Genomic DNA, 14,066 nt, shown 5'->3' on the forward strand with positions numbered 1-14,066 from the left:
GTGATAAATGACGTAATAAACACTCATGGTAAGTATATAACAACTACCAGAAATTCATGCTTTTTTAAATTCCTTTTGCTGGGTTTTTAAATGTCCTTCCCTTAAATTTTATAATCAAATCTTACAATTATTATGGTAGTCTGCTTTCTTATCCCACTACCTTCTTTCTGTGAGATCACACTATACATATAACTTTGTCCTCTCTAAAGTCCCATCCTTAGGTTGGGCATGGTGGCTCCCACCTGTAATCTTAACACTCTGAGAGGCCGAGGCGGGAGGATTGCTTGAGCCCAGGAGTTTAAGGATGCAGTGAGCTACGATGATGCCACTGCACTCTATCTGGGGCAACAGAGCGAGACTTTGTCTCAAAAAAATAAATAAACAGATAAAGTCCCATCCTGAATTCTTCTTCCTAATCATTTCTATATGCATTTTTTCTATTGTGAAAACAAAACAAGGCATTCTAACTTACTGCATGTTTTATATCTCTCTACTGTTTTTTCGGTATTTTCATCTTCGTACAATTTTGCTCTTCTTCCAGAGATACAATTATGACTATGGCCAATGAAACACACTAGTAGAGAAAATAAGACAAAAAGAAAGAAGAAAAGGAAATGATTCTGGATCAAATCTAAAATCTATACCACTTGGGGGCAATTCTTTTCTTTTTGTCTTCAGGCACATGAATCGCCTGTGACTGGCTATTCCTGAACACACTCATATAGGGCACACAAAACGTCTTCAGTATCCTCCTCATTCTTTGTCCGACCAGGTGCCAATATAGTCTCTAGATTAAAAGAGGTGTTGCAGGACACAGGGAAGGAGTTAACAATGATAGGACTTGCCATAAAGATCATTTCTCCCATATGGAAAAGTCATTCAGAAGCAAAAGCATTCATTCTAAATAAGCAGGTAAAACAAATTACTAAGTAATAGGAAATCTGCATTAAATATCAAAGCATGTAAGCTGACAGAGACAATGGTTGTCCCTTTAGGATATGACCACCCTTAGCCCATGGTGGTAAATTTCCACCATTTCTTCCCTATATAAGATGACTCTGCTTAATAACCTGGTACTGGCCAGGCGGGGTGGCTCATGCCTGTAATCCTAGCACTCTGGGAGGCCGAGGTGGGAGGATCATTTGAGCTCAGGAGTTCGAGACCAGCCTGAGCAAGAGCGAGACCTTGTCTCTACGAAAAAACAGAAAGAAATTAGCTGGACAACTAAAAATATATAGAAAAAATTAGCCAGGCATGGTGGCGCATGCCTGTAGTCCCACCTACTCGGGAGGCTGAGGCAGAAGGATCGCTTGAGCCCAGGAGTTTGAGGTTGCTGTGAGCTAGGCTGATGCCACAGCACTCTAGCCTGGGCAACAGAGTAAGACTCTGTCTCAATAAAAAAAAAAAAAAATAGCCTGGTACTTTTAGATAGTAATTTATAGCATTTTTTAGCTGGGGCAGAAATTACTTTAATAACCCCTGAGATAATTACTCTACAAAAAGGTAAATTATTGTCAAAGTAAAGGAAAGGGAGAACAAACTTAACTGGATGGAAACCACTATAGCCAAATATATTTTTGCATTAGTATTTTTTATTTTTTAAAAAAGTTAATGAATTATTAAAGTATTTAAAATTAGCCACAAAAATAAAACATCTTGAAATAAGTCTAGAGTTATCATTGTTGTCCATTTAATTATATGATAAGTAGAGGCTACACCTGTGACATTACCAAGCAAGGTGGTTGGATGAGCTAAAGGGTCTTCATGAGGCTCACACCATTTAAGGATCAGCATAATCCATGGAAGAGCACTGAAAGTCTTGTTTTCCACTTGCCACCTCTCTTTGAAAACTGGTCATTACATGGAAGAGCAAAACTCTGCTCAAGTAAACAAATCCTTTCCTATACTCTCCACAAAATTCTCACTGCACAAATAATTTAACAGAGGGGCTTTGCAAAAGCTGTAGGTTGAGCCTCTGAATAAATAAAAGGCTAACAACAGTATTACCAAAATATTCAAATACCTCTGCATAAATTCCAGTATTCCATACTCTAGAAAGACTGCTAATAATGAGCATTTTAAAAATATACAGCTTTCATACTTTGGAAGACATTTTAAACTCATGTTTGCCCACCAGTCATTCTTTCAGCATCTTGCAGTCACTAGCTGTTACTAGTGTGGCTTATTAATTATTCAGAAAAACTCTTAACTTGCCCCAAAGGAAAGCAGCCCTTTTTATATGGCTAAATGAAAAACTGAACTAAAAAATTGCCCTTTGGAATTCGGTACTTTGAATGCATCACAAGCAGCACTTTCGATGCCCTACTGACATCCCTTGAGCTAGAGCATCCCAGTGTGTAAAACACACACACACACACACACACACACACACACACACACACACACACACACACACACACACACACACACACACACACACACGTGGGCAGGGCTCTGATCAGGCACTAGAAAAGGGAGGAGGAAGATTAAGGGCAACATGCCGGGAAACTGGTGTGGCAGCACCACCTAGAGGCCACTAGTGAGACGCTCAGAGTCACCTCTGTCATTGCTTCAGGGATGAACAACAGCTTGTCCACTCCAGTTTTCGACTCTAGTTTCCAAGACCAGAACTCTCAGCCAACAGGACAAGTGCTGTATGTGTGTTTCCTAGGTTCTCTGAAGTACTGCTAGGCTCTAGGATTTAATCATATGTCCCCTCTTATGCAGATAAGTAAAGCGATGCCTTGTAGAGCATGTAGAGCTGTGTGTGAATTCTCTGCCACTACACATTTAAAGGAGAAAGCGTGAAAAGGCACAAGCCATTTGTTACTGTCTGATCAAACTCCTCTAACCACAATCATTTTAAACCCAAAGCACAAATACTAAATAATGATTTTCTGCCTTTTATTCATTCCATAAGTATGAAATACTTGCTCAGTATGTGCATACACACACACATACATCCTAGAATTTTAATCTTTAGTGAAACTTGGTTACTATTTAATTTGGTTGTTCAATTATCTGTAAGAACAAGTAATGTTAAAATACTGAATCAGGCCGGGTGCAGTGGCTCACGCCTGTAATTCTAACACTCTGGGAGGCCAAGGCACAAAGATCACTTGAGATCAGAAGTTTGAGACCAGCCTGAGAAAGAGCAAGAACTCATCTCTATAAAAAATAGAAAAATTACCAGGTGTGGTACTGCACACCTGTAGTCCCAGTTGCTCAAGAGGCTGAGGCAGGAGGATCACTTCAGCCCAGGAGTTTGAGGTTGCTGTGAGCTGCAGTGACAATACTACACTCTACCCAAGGTGACAGAGTGAGACACTGTCACCAAAAAAAAAAATCTAAATCAGATTATATAACAATTATTCAGTAGCTAATATGCATATGTTCCCAAACCTTATTACTTTATTAACAAATAAGAAATCTGAACAATGCACACAAAAAACCTCTCTAGGATTATTTTTTAAAAACATTTAAGAATTTCTGTTCTATGAGTGCCCAGTTCTTTCTACCAAGATATCCTGTCTAAACATGACAAAAATGAAAATTTTCTCTTTATGTGTATGTCTTCCCTTAGACCTGTGGGTTCTCCAATGAGGGTGATTTTGCCTCCCAGGAGATATTTGGCAATGTCTGTTTGATCAGGGACACGGGAATCCTTAGATCCACATGACAGTCCCCCACAGTGAAGAACCGTCTGGTGTAAAATGTCAACAGTGCCAAGGTTGAGAAATCATGATCTAGCCTATAAGATGCTAGAGGACAGGAACCATGTTCTATTCAAAATGTATACTGTTTGGAAAGATGGGTAATAACTGTCTGGTGAAATAAATTGACTCTCACATCTAAATAATTCTTATTATTCCCCACCTACGTGAATAGGAAGGTAGGTAGACAGTCTGACATCCAGAAAAGGGGTGCCTATAGCACCAGAAAAAGACTGAAATTGACGCTAGCAGATACATATATACAGACTAAATTGGCAGAGTAAAATAACTTGCCTAGACTTACTTTGGCCTACATGAAATACCACACAGAATCACTGCTCTGATTTCTTGCTGGCCATGCACTTGTTAGATTACCAATCAAATTTCAAAAAAAAATGCTAATATCAGGAAAGTATACCCTTGGCCCTACTTAGGGAGCAGAGCACCCTAGTCCCTGGAAAGGTTCATTTCACTCCCCACACAAGTGGCCATTTGTAAATTTTATTATTCGAAGCCAGCCTTACTGAGTCTGATCACCTGGAACGTCAGTGAAGACGGGCACGGACGCTGCACTGCAGTAGACTCACCAGGGTGATGGTTCTTTCTTGAAGATTCTTGGTGAAAAAGAATCCAGACTTCTGGTCATTGCCCTCTTTCAAACTATTACAGCATTTTGGAGTGGTATTTTTTTTGCAAAATGAAGTTTCTTCTTGTATTATCCCACTAAAGATAACCACTATAAGTATTTTGATAATTACCATTCCAAGAAACATACATAAAACACAGAAAAACATCTGACCTATAGCCTGCTATTTGCACCCAAATACGTGTCATAGATACCTGCTTACGTCTGTAAGCATAGCCCTAGGTTGTCATTTGAATAAACTTTAGGTGGTCTTAAATCCAGGCAAGACATATTGTTTTAAAGGTACCAATCATTTAAGGATGGAAAATATTTCACAAGGAATATGTGATATGCACAATCAAGACGAAGCACAGCATTGTGACGACAATGACAGTCTTTGCCATTTTCAGATGCATTGATCTGATTTCTAGACATAACATCCTGAGTGGGGTTAAAACAACCCGTGCTGTCCTTCCCTGCTGTTCTCTCACAATCCCTCTGGGACTGGTGTAACACTAAATCATTAAGGAAGTACTCATGGACCAGCGCATCCAGGACACAGCCCTCAATGTGGACCTCAAGAGCAGTAACTGCTCATTGTGAGGGGCATCACACTGGTGACAGAAGACAGCCTTCGGGAGAGAGAACCAAAGGTGATTTTTAACAACGTAGTGTTAGAATTTTTACAAATACTTATTACTTTTATAATCAGAATAAAATAAAATGTTAGACATTTGTTAATATTTGTCACATTAAATGTTAAATTCTTTTTTTTTTTTTTTTTTTTTTTGAGACAGAGTGTCGCTGTGTTGCCCGGGCTAGAGTGAGTGCTGTGGCGTCAGCCTAGCTCACAGCAACCTCAAACTCCTGGGCTTAAGCAATCCTACTGCCTCAGCCTCCCGAGGAGCTGGGACTACAGGCATGCGCCACCATGCCCAGCTAATTTTTTCTATATATATTTTTAGTTGGCCAGATAATTTCTTTCTATTTTTGGTAGAGACGGGGTCTCGCTCTTGCTCAGGCTGGTCTCGAACTCCTGAGCTCAAGTGATCCACCTGCCTCGGCCTCCCAGAGGGCTAGGATTACAGGCATGAGCCACCACGCCCGGCCAAATGTTAAATTCTTCAACATGTGGTGACTCAAATGTTTTTTTAGATATCCTGTCATATATTCCTAATTCTTACAAATGTTTTGTTTGTTTCTTTGTGTCTTTTAAAAATTGGTGGTAAGGGTATAAGGCTTCAAGCTTCCCATGTGAGTCCAGGAGTTGCAGAATTATACTCTTTGATAGTCACTATGACCACTGGAGGGCCATTTAACACATTAACTACCATGTGAGTTGTATTTAACTCATGCTAGTTTTGAGCCCGGGGCCTCGTGAAGCATATGTAACTCACACGGCTCTTTACCTTGGGAATCGTGTAGTGTGCAGGCAACTCACGCTGCCATGCTGTAGCATACATGTTATCTGACGGATGGCCCCTGGGCAAAACCCCGCAGTTTGTTCGTGAAAATCATACTAGTGGATGTTCGTATTGTTACAATTAATATTGACAATTTAACTGCATGCAACTCACACAAAGAAAACAATAAAAAATAACACATTTTTCATTAAATTAGAAAGGATTGTTTTATTTTTGAAGTTTTTATTCTATTTTCATAATAAAACACTGTGGCCCCAATTTCTAATGTGGCAGTCAATGTGTTAAAAAGTCCACTCATTTCCATCTGAGTTCACAAAATTTTAACCACCACATCCTGAGCACCGCAGGCCCACCACACATACCAGCCAACAGCAATTATCAGTTCCACGCAAGGGCCGCATATTTTTTAGCACAGTGAAATTCTTGATGGAGCTATGATGGGAAATAACAGTGTTCACTTTCACTTCTCTGACAACAAGAGAGAGTAGACTAGATTCTGAGTTCCTAAGAGAGGGGCCCAGAAACAGCACACTCAGCTGCTCCCCACTAGGGAAGAGAGTGGTAAAAAAACAGCAACAGTCAAGAAAGAGTTACAGCAATAGCGCCTGAAATGTTCTATAGTGGAAAGACCTGAAGTTAAAAATAACAAAGACTGAGGAAAGCCTGGAGTTTTCAGTCCACCTATAAAATATGCGACAGTATGTTAAGGTCATACATATAGTTTAACTTTAGGGAAAGTTCTTATTAGATATGCAATATAAAGGCCTAAACTAATGACCTGTTGGCTCACAACTGAACAAAACTACAAAGTTACTTCAACGTTAAGGACATTAAAGGCCTATATTTTTAATGAAAAATACTCTTAACAAGGGAAACCAATGGGAAAATGTTTATGAAAGCTTCTGAGCAGGTCAAAAGATAATCAGCCAGAGAGTTTGGCATATTAAATGACTTGTAGCAATTCATCAGTGAGAAAATCATTTGGTAAAAATAAAAGCTTCTGTATTTCTCTGCAAGTCTCTCCTTGGTGGAGAGATGATGAAATTAGGTTAGATACATGGGGCTAAGTTAAGGCCAACCAAAGAGAGCCAAAAGAGGAAAAACCAAACAATATGAAGAGCTGGACAGCTGGGGTCCATTACTGACAAATCTCACCAGATATAATATAGTTTCAAAGTTTGCATTAATCTAGGAAATATATTAATCCTTTCCCTAATTTCAAATAGAATTTGAGGAAGGTTATATGCAGACTTACGTTATAACAGGAAAAGAATTTGTAAGAATAAATGAATTTAGGCTAAAAGAATATATGGGTAGAATAATAAAATGAAGCTAGGAGAAAAAATATCTTGGGAATGGGTGCATTAATAGAAAAATTCAGAACTTGAAATCAACACTAATTTATGAGGTAAAAAAGAAGCTTTGCCACTCACCAATTTTAACCTCTGTAAAGGTATTCTGCCTACATCTATTTGTGTCCTTTCTGGGACATTAGTGAATCGAACTTCTGGGACCGCAACGGCGCACATGACATGGGCCCACCTACAGGAGAGGAGACATTAAACATAAACAAAAGTTCCCTAAACTTATATACCTTTGTACTTCAACCTGGCGATGACAATTCTCATAGATGGGAAACACACAGATGAGAAAGAAAGCCAAAAGCCTAAATCCATCACAAACAGATTCTGAATTGTAAACCTGGACGATACTTGGATAGATTCAGTACCACACCTGCCCAACACCGTGACATGCAGAACTACGTAAAGAAAAAGGACTCAATCCTATTAACCTATAAATATTTTTCTACACTTGATCTGAAAAATACTGAAATGAATTTTCTTATTTCATTTGATGCTGAAATATGCATGTGCTTAATGCACTAAGCAAATTAATACATGGCAAATGATTACTTCAATTAATAAAAGGTATAAACTGGGTATAGAATGTAACATTTTATATAATACAAATGTTATGAATCAAACTGGTTCAAGCAGCAAAAGTTTTCTAAAAGAACTAATCCTGATTAAGTTTCTAAATTGTTGATCACTGCAATCCTACTATAATCAAAGAATCCTGCAGACAAGGAGCAATGAAAGTTAGCTTGTTCCCTGGTTTCCTACTTCATACCTAATATCTCCTTTCACATTCTGAATTACTCCAGAAGGATGACAACTTCCCCATTAACACTATTAAGTGGCTTATAAATGTTATAGTCCCAAATAAATATAAAGACTCATGAGGTTTGAAGAGATCTTGAAAGAATTGTCAAATCCTTCAACCCATTTTTAAGCCAAAGCATATTTATTTCACTCAAACAACATCAGACTCCATCTTGTCTTTCAAGACCACAGGAAGAGAGGACAAAGTATCAACCCCACCAGGGCATTCTTTCATATCTAAATAAATAGTACCATGCTATTAACAAACACAAATTGTTTGTTCTAGCCCAAGGGTAGGAAGAGAATTTCTTATCACCTCTGTCTTCACAGAAATCACCTAAAACATCTCATAGTCTGCTGAGCCTGTACCACATCCAAGAACTAGTATAGACTTTTTAGTATAGTGCCAATCATATCAAGTAGGACTGTGAAAGAAGATGACCCAAAATTAAGCAAAACTACAGTTTTGTAGAAAAAAACTTTATCAATGTAGGAATGATAAATGCCTTACTCTTCCTTCTGAGCAACCATGCATGTGTGTGTATGTATATAATTATGCTATCTCCATCAGGACACTACACCAGCAGTCCTAGCTCCAGTGCCCATGGGGCCAGGTGGGATGTAAGCAAATACAGGTACACTGGGACACCGTGGTGACCTGGGGTTTGCCTCACTGAGGGTGGGTTCTCATCCCAATTCGTAACACAATCATTTTTCAAGTAAAGGTCAAATCTGGATTTTTACATCAAAATATCTCAATTTTTAAATTTGGGATCAAATTTATAAAATGGTGTGTGGGTGAAACAAAATGTATCTTGGAGCTAGATCTGGCCCTTGAGTGCCAGACTGCAACCTCTGCCTAAACCATTTCGACATGTCTCTGTTCCAAAGGACCCTGCAATATGCTTTGGCCCCATTTTCAGTATTACAACCTGGTTGTGAAAATAAAAATAAAATTCATGCAAAACAGCTATAAAAAGCAGATTACTTTCCTTTTATGTTCATTTATGGCTCTCTTTCAAGACTCTCTTCATATTCTCCACCTGTCTGCCTTAAATCTTAATATCAATGTTTTCTCCCTATCTTTCGTAATTTAGTACACATATATTCTTGTTAATTTGCTGGTGTTAAAAGTACTGGTTTTGTTTAATGTCATGACTGTGATTGATTTAATTCATCTGAAGATAGCAGTTTCACTGTTTCAGCATACCCTGCTTTTATGAGACTAATAGCATTAGCCTAATAAATTCCAGGATTCTAATGGCACCTGGATGATATGGGCCGCCTTCATTTAAAAATGTCTCTTAGTGAAAGAGGGGTTATTCTTCATGGTGTCAAACACACAGAAGAGGAGAATGACTTGGAATGCTCCCGCCCAGCAGAGGTGAGAGTGCTGTTGGTAGTGGACTCTGAAGCCCAGAATCCCAACCTCAGATCTGGACAACACAAGCTTTGGAACCATGTAGGTGATGAGAAGTAAAGCTAACTGTCAGCCAGAGGTTCTAGAAAGGAGAAAGAAACATCATAAAATTCAACACAATTAATGCATTACTTACTTATTGTTCTTAGTTTGCTTAAGAGCACCTCCTCTCAAATTGCAGAGACAGCATTCCTAGGAGGAAAAGAAAATACCAAACAATGACCAGACCCATATCACAAAAGTCATTATCATTCATCTAAATATTCCCAGAAATTCTAATTTTTTATTTTAAAATTAAAACCATTGGGAATTACATGAAGGGCAAATGGTATTGGAAAAATTGTTCTGATCAACCTAGGTTATCCAGCCTGAGAAAACAGTGCCATGAAACACTTTCCTGTATCCTCCCCACATGAGTTTACCTTTTTAGCACTTTTGTATGTCTTAGCTTAGCATATAATTTTACACTCCAAGATGACGTCCATTGCTACAAATACAGACTTTGTTAGCTACTTCTCATTACACTTCCATGAAAAAGTCTAGGAAAAGAAGGGCCACACAGCAGAGCATTGCCTTTTCTTGACCTAGATTTTTTTTATTGAGTACCTAAGAAACATTTTTATTTTTAACTTGAAGCTTGTCCTCCCAATTTTCTGCATTAAAACATTTTTTAAATAATTATAGGTTATGTGGATTTTTTTCTCCAAAAATTTTATACATACAATTTCTTTACCCTGTCCTCCAAGGCAATGTCCCATAACTAATTTTGAAAGTTCTTGCCCAGCTTTACTAGGAATCCACCTAATTGATCCACTTCTATTAATAACTTCATAGTGTCAAATTGCATAGCTTTTACTTTCCTGAGGAGAACAAAACAAAAACAACTGGCAAGAATCCACAGATCTGTAGAGCTCTTATTAGGCAGTAAAAAATGCAAGCAACCATAAATGTTCAATGGTTTCGTGTGTCTGAAAAGTCTCTGTACATCTCTATGAAACTTCCCAGATTCAGAGGAGCAAAAAGTGCCCTGTGTATCCACTTGACTCCACTATAAACCCAGCTCAGTGGAGGATGCTCTCTATCCATACCACAAAGCCACATGCTAGAAGCCTTGGAATAACTGGTTTTGGTGAAGCACACCAAGAAAGCAAAATTTCACAAGCCAAATGTCGAACATGAGAACTCCAGAAATTCTTTTTTAAAAGTTCTCAATTGTAAGTATTTGTCCAGTAACTTATCATACTTTCTACAGGGGGAGGGAGGGCAGAGAGGGACACAGAGAGAGGAAAATGAAAACAAAACTTGAGGCCAAACGCTTTCATTGCAGTAGGATGTCAGCAGCAGAGCGGGAGCACAGCAGAGCTGGGGAGTGCGAGGAGCTGAGGCACTGAGGGAATTAGAAGTCTGATTAATGAAACTGGTAGTGAGGAGAAGCCTAAAGGGACAAGTTAGGAGAGTTAAATACAGCAAAGCAGTATGGAAGCTGCTTAAAAGCACCTGATTAGGATCATTAAAAGGTACACATGCTCTGGAGCCCTAATCTAATAAGAGGAAAAAGTCCTCTGAAATAGAAGGTGTAGACTCAAGATTTTAAAGTTTAAAAGATTCCCACCCACTACAGCATGAAACCCGTTTTTTTAGGATCACCAGTGACCTCCAAGTCACACAATCTAACCAACAATTCCAAGTCTGTGATTCGCCTGACCTCTGAGCACCATTCCACACCTTTGCCCCTTCCTGGAAGATCAGCTCCCTGTGGATTCCATGATGCTTACACGCCTCCTTGTCCTCCTGCATCTCTAGGTGACCTTCAGGTTCCTTTACCAAGCTTCTCCATCACTCTCCTCAAACGTGGGGATTTCTGTAATGGCCCCCATCACTTCTCTCTTCACACAAGCTCGCTGGGCATCTGACCCACAACCCTCATTCCAATCACTCTCTAGAGGCCAAAGGCTCACACACTGATCTCCTGAGGTGCCTGGCCAACAGCTCCACAGATCTCACAAGCACACGTGCAAAGCTGAACTCACATCTTCCCAAACCTAAACTCCCCAGCCATTCCCATCCATGCCACCAGCCATCTGCCCTTAACTCACGCTGGGAGACCCATTTTTTCCTCTCATCCTAGATCCAAACAACTGAGTTCTGGCATCTCACCTCCATGCTCACCCTGGTTTCTCCATCATCCCTGCCGTAACTTTAGTTGACACTACCAGCATCCTTCACTCGACCTAAATTGCTACAATAGCCACACACAGCCACCCTGATCCCCCAAGAGAGGTGGTTTTTAATGTTTCCTGGTATTTAATCTGACTTCCAAGGGCGAGAATCATCAGGACATGGCCGTGTCCAGCCTCCCTGTGCACTACTCTCCAAGCTTAGACACTGTGGGGACCTCCCATGAGGCTCCTTCTGCCCTAAACACTTCAGATCCAGCCTGCTCCATCATTAACGAAGCTGAACAAATTCTTGACATCTCAACCTAAATGTTACTTCCTCAAACAAAGATCCCTTAAATCCCCTGGCTCAGTTACTTCTCTGTCATACATTTCCTTTCATTGATATTCCCCTTTTAGTAGCTCATTACTCTTAACAACTATTTGTTGAATTCTATCTGCTGTTAGTGTTCTCTCTATCACGAAACAGTAAGTTCAATGAGCGAGAATATCTGCCAGGTTAACTGCTTTTACTTCATTCTGATACCCAATAAAGAGGACATCCACAATATGAATTTGTAAAATAAATAAGAAAATGGGGCAAAACAGAGAAGAGTCAAAATCTTGACAATTAACAAAGGATTAAAAAATTGCAAAGGCCATTTTCACATAAAGGGGCTCTCTAAAAAAAGGATGCTGCAGGCTTCAGTGACTTGACTTAAAGTTATTTTTACTATAATTTACCTGAGAAATCTTTCTTAGTAATGAACAAAAATATTCATGGCCAGGTACACTCTTATTTATATAATATCAGGGCTTCTGTTCAATTCTATCAATTTTGAAAAATAAGTAGAAAAGAACAAAAGTCACATCTAGTCACATTATTTATTTGAGTCACTGTCTCTCATAGAGTCAAAGTAGTTGATCTGGCAAAAATATAAAGACGCCAACCTGTCCATTCATTTGTAGTTTCACTAAATGCCTATGTTCAAAGCCCAATAGAAGGCATATCAGATAAGACAATTTTTAATCTTTCTGTCCTTTTTAAATAATACTTTATTGCCAGAGAACAGAATTGATAACTCTAAAAATTAACAGGTGAACCCTTATGTAAAAAGCAGCCTGAGTTTTCTTAAGAATCTATCCAATGCCTGACACATGTAAAGACAATATACCAAACACAGTGATTGTATCTATATTATTCATCTTCAACTATTTCAGTTAAAGAATATAATGAGAAGGTAGGAAAGTGATAGAGTATCCTTCGGGATACTGACTCACTAAATTGGGTATAAATAATGAAAATTAGATAATAGAGACCATGTATTAAAGGCCTACTATGTTCCAGGTAGCATGCCAAAAATTTCATAGACTTTACCCTGCCTCCTTAACACAAACGTATTAGGTAATTAATATTCCACATCATAGATGAGGAAACTCAGTTGCAAGAGATTAAGTGACATGCCTAAAATCATCCAATCAAGGGTCATCAAACTTTTTCTGCAAATGGGTAGATATTTACTATTTTAGACTCTGCACAACTACAGAGTTGTTACTGTAGAACAATAATTAATCTAATCATTGTGATTGTATTCCACCAACACTGTTATTTACAAAAGTAGACAGTGGGCTAGATTTGGCTCATGGGTTAAAGTTTCCCAATGTCTGACTCAACCAGCAAGGAGAGAAGATGGGATTCAAACTCAGATCTGCCTAATCCAAATGTCCATCCTCTTTTTCTCTAGCATCTTCTGCCAGCAGGTATAAGGCAATGTATAAGGAATCAAAGCATTGCTAAAATAAACAAGAAACAGTGCCTGCCCTGTGATGCTCACAACTGAGAAGAAAAGAGCTGCATATACTTAAACATACAATGACAAAGATAATGATAAAAGGCATTACCAAGTCCCCATTTGCTCATTTCCATAAATAACCAAGAATTCCTTCTTAAAACATAATCTCTTCAAAAGAACCCATATCATTAAAAATTGTATTACCAAGCAGCATAAAACAATTTGTGCTTCCATTTGTTTTATTAATTTAGCTAATAAAACTTCTCTTTGGTATGAGATCATTAAATTTATCCCCACTTCATTCTTCCAAAGAATTATACCATTTCAAACAAAAGCAATATTTTAGTTATTCTGTGAAATATAACCTCAGGCTAAATGAATCAAATTCAACTGAGAAGAAGAACATTGAAACTGGAAAGCCAGCTATATCACAGTGTTTAGCACAGTGCAGATGGCCTGGTACAAATCACACTTCTGCCATTGAGTCGTGGCATGTCCTCGGGCCAGGTATCCAACCTTTGTGCCTTTATCTATAAAGGGAAAAAAATAGTCTTTCCCTAAATTAGTTAATATATGTAAAGTATTTCCTAAGCACATACTAAATAAAAGAACAGTGGTTAAATATGTAAAAGGTTAATTGTGGTTCTAGACAACATAAAGATAATATTCCCAGTGGATAATCTCAGTGTAGCTCTTTGGCAGGGGGAAAAAATTGTTGATCTCTGATGAATAACTCTCTTGAGGGGCAGAAAGCAAGAAAGAGCAGAGAAAAG

At 38.6% G+C, this 14,066-nt stretch overlaps 1 protein-coding gene across 5 annotated transcripts in view; it reads right to left on the minus strand.

The window, feature by feature from the left end:
* Window positions 1-14,066, minus strand: part of KDM4C (lysine demethylase 4C) — a 358,852-nt gene that overhangs the window by 107,325 nt on the left and 237,461 nt on the right. For 4 of the 5 annotated variants that reach the window (XM_045563844.1, XM_045563846.1, XM_045563845.1 and 1 more), the window contains 2 exons: window positions 9,481-9,536; window positions 7,196-7,304 (listed from right to left, as the gene is read on the minus strand). In XM_045563844.1, the coding sequence (XP_045419800.1) occupies window positions 7,196-7,304; window positions 9,481-9,536 (165 nt within the window). The remainder of the gene's footprint in view (window positions 1-7,195; window positions 7,305-9,480; window positions 9,537-14,066) is intronic. The other variant, XM_045563847.1, reaches the window with a different exon arrangement.

This window comes from Lemur catta, chromosome 10, assembly GCF_020740605.2.
Source record: "Lemur catta isolate mLemCat1 chromosome 10, mLemCat1.pri, whole genome shotgun sequence".
Taxonomy (NCBI): Eukaryota; Metazoa; Chordata; class Mammalia; order Primates; family Lemuridae; genus Lemur; species Lemur catta.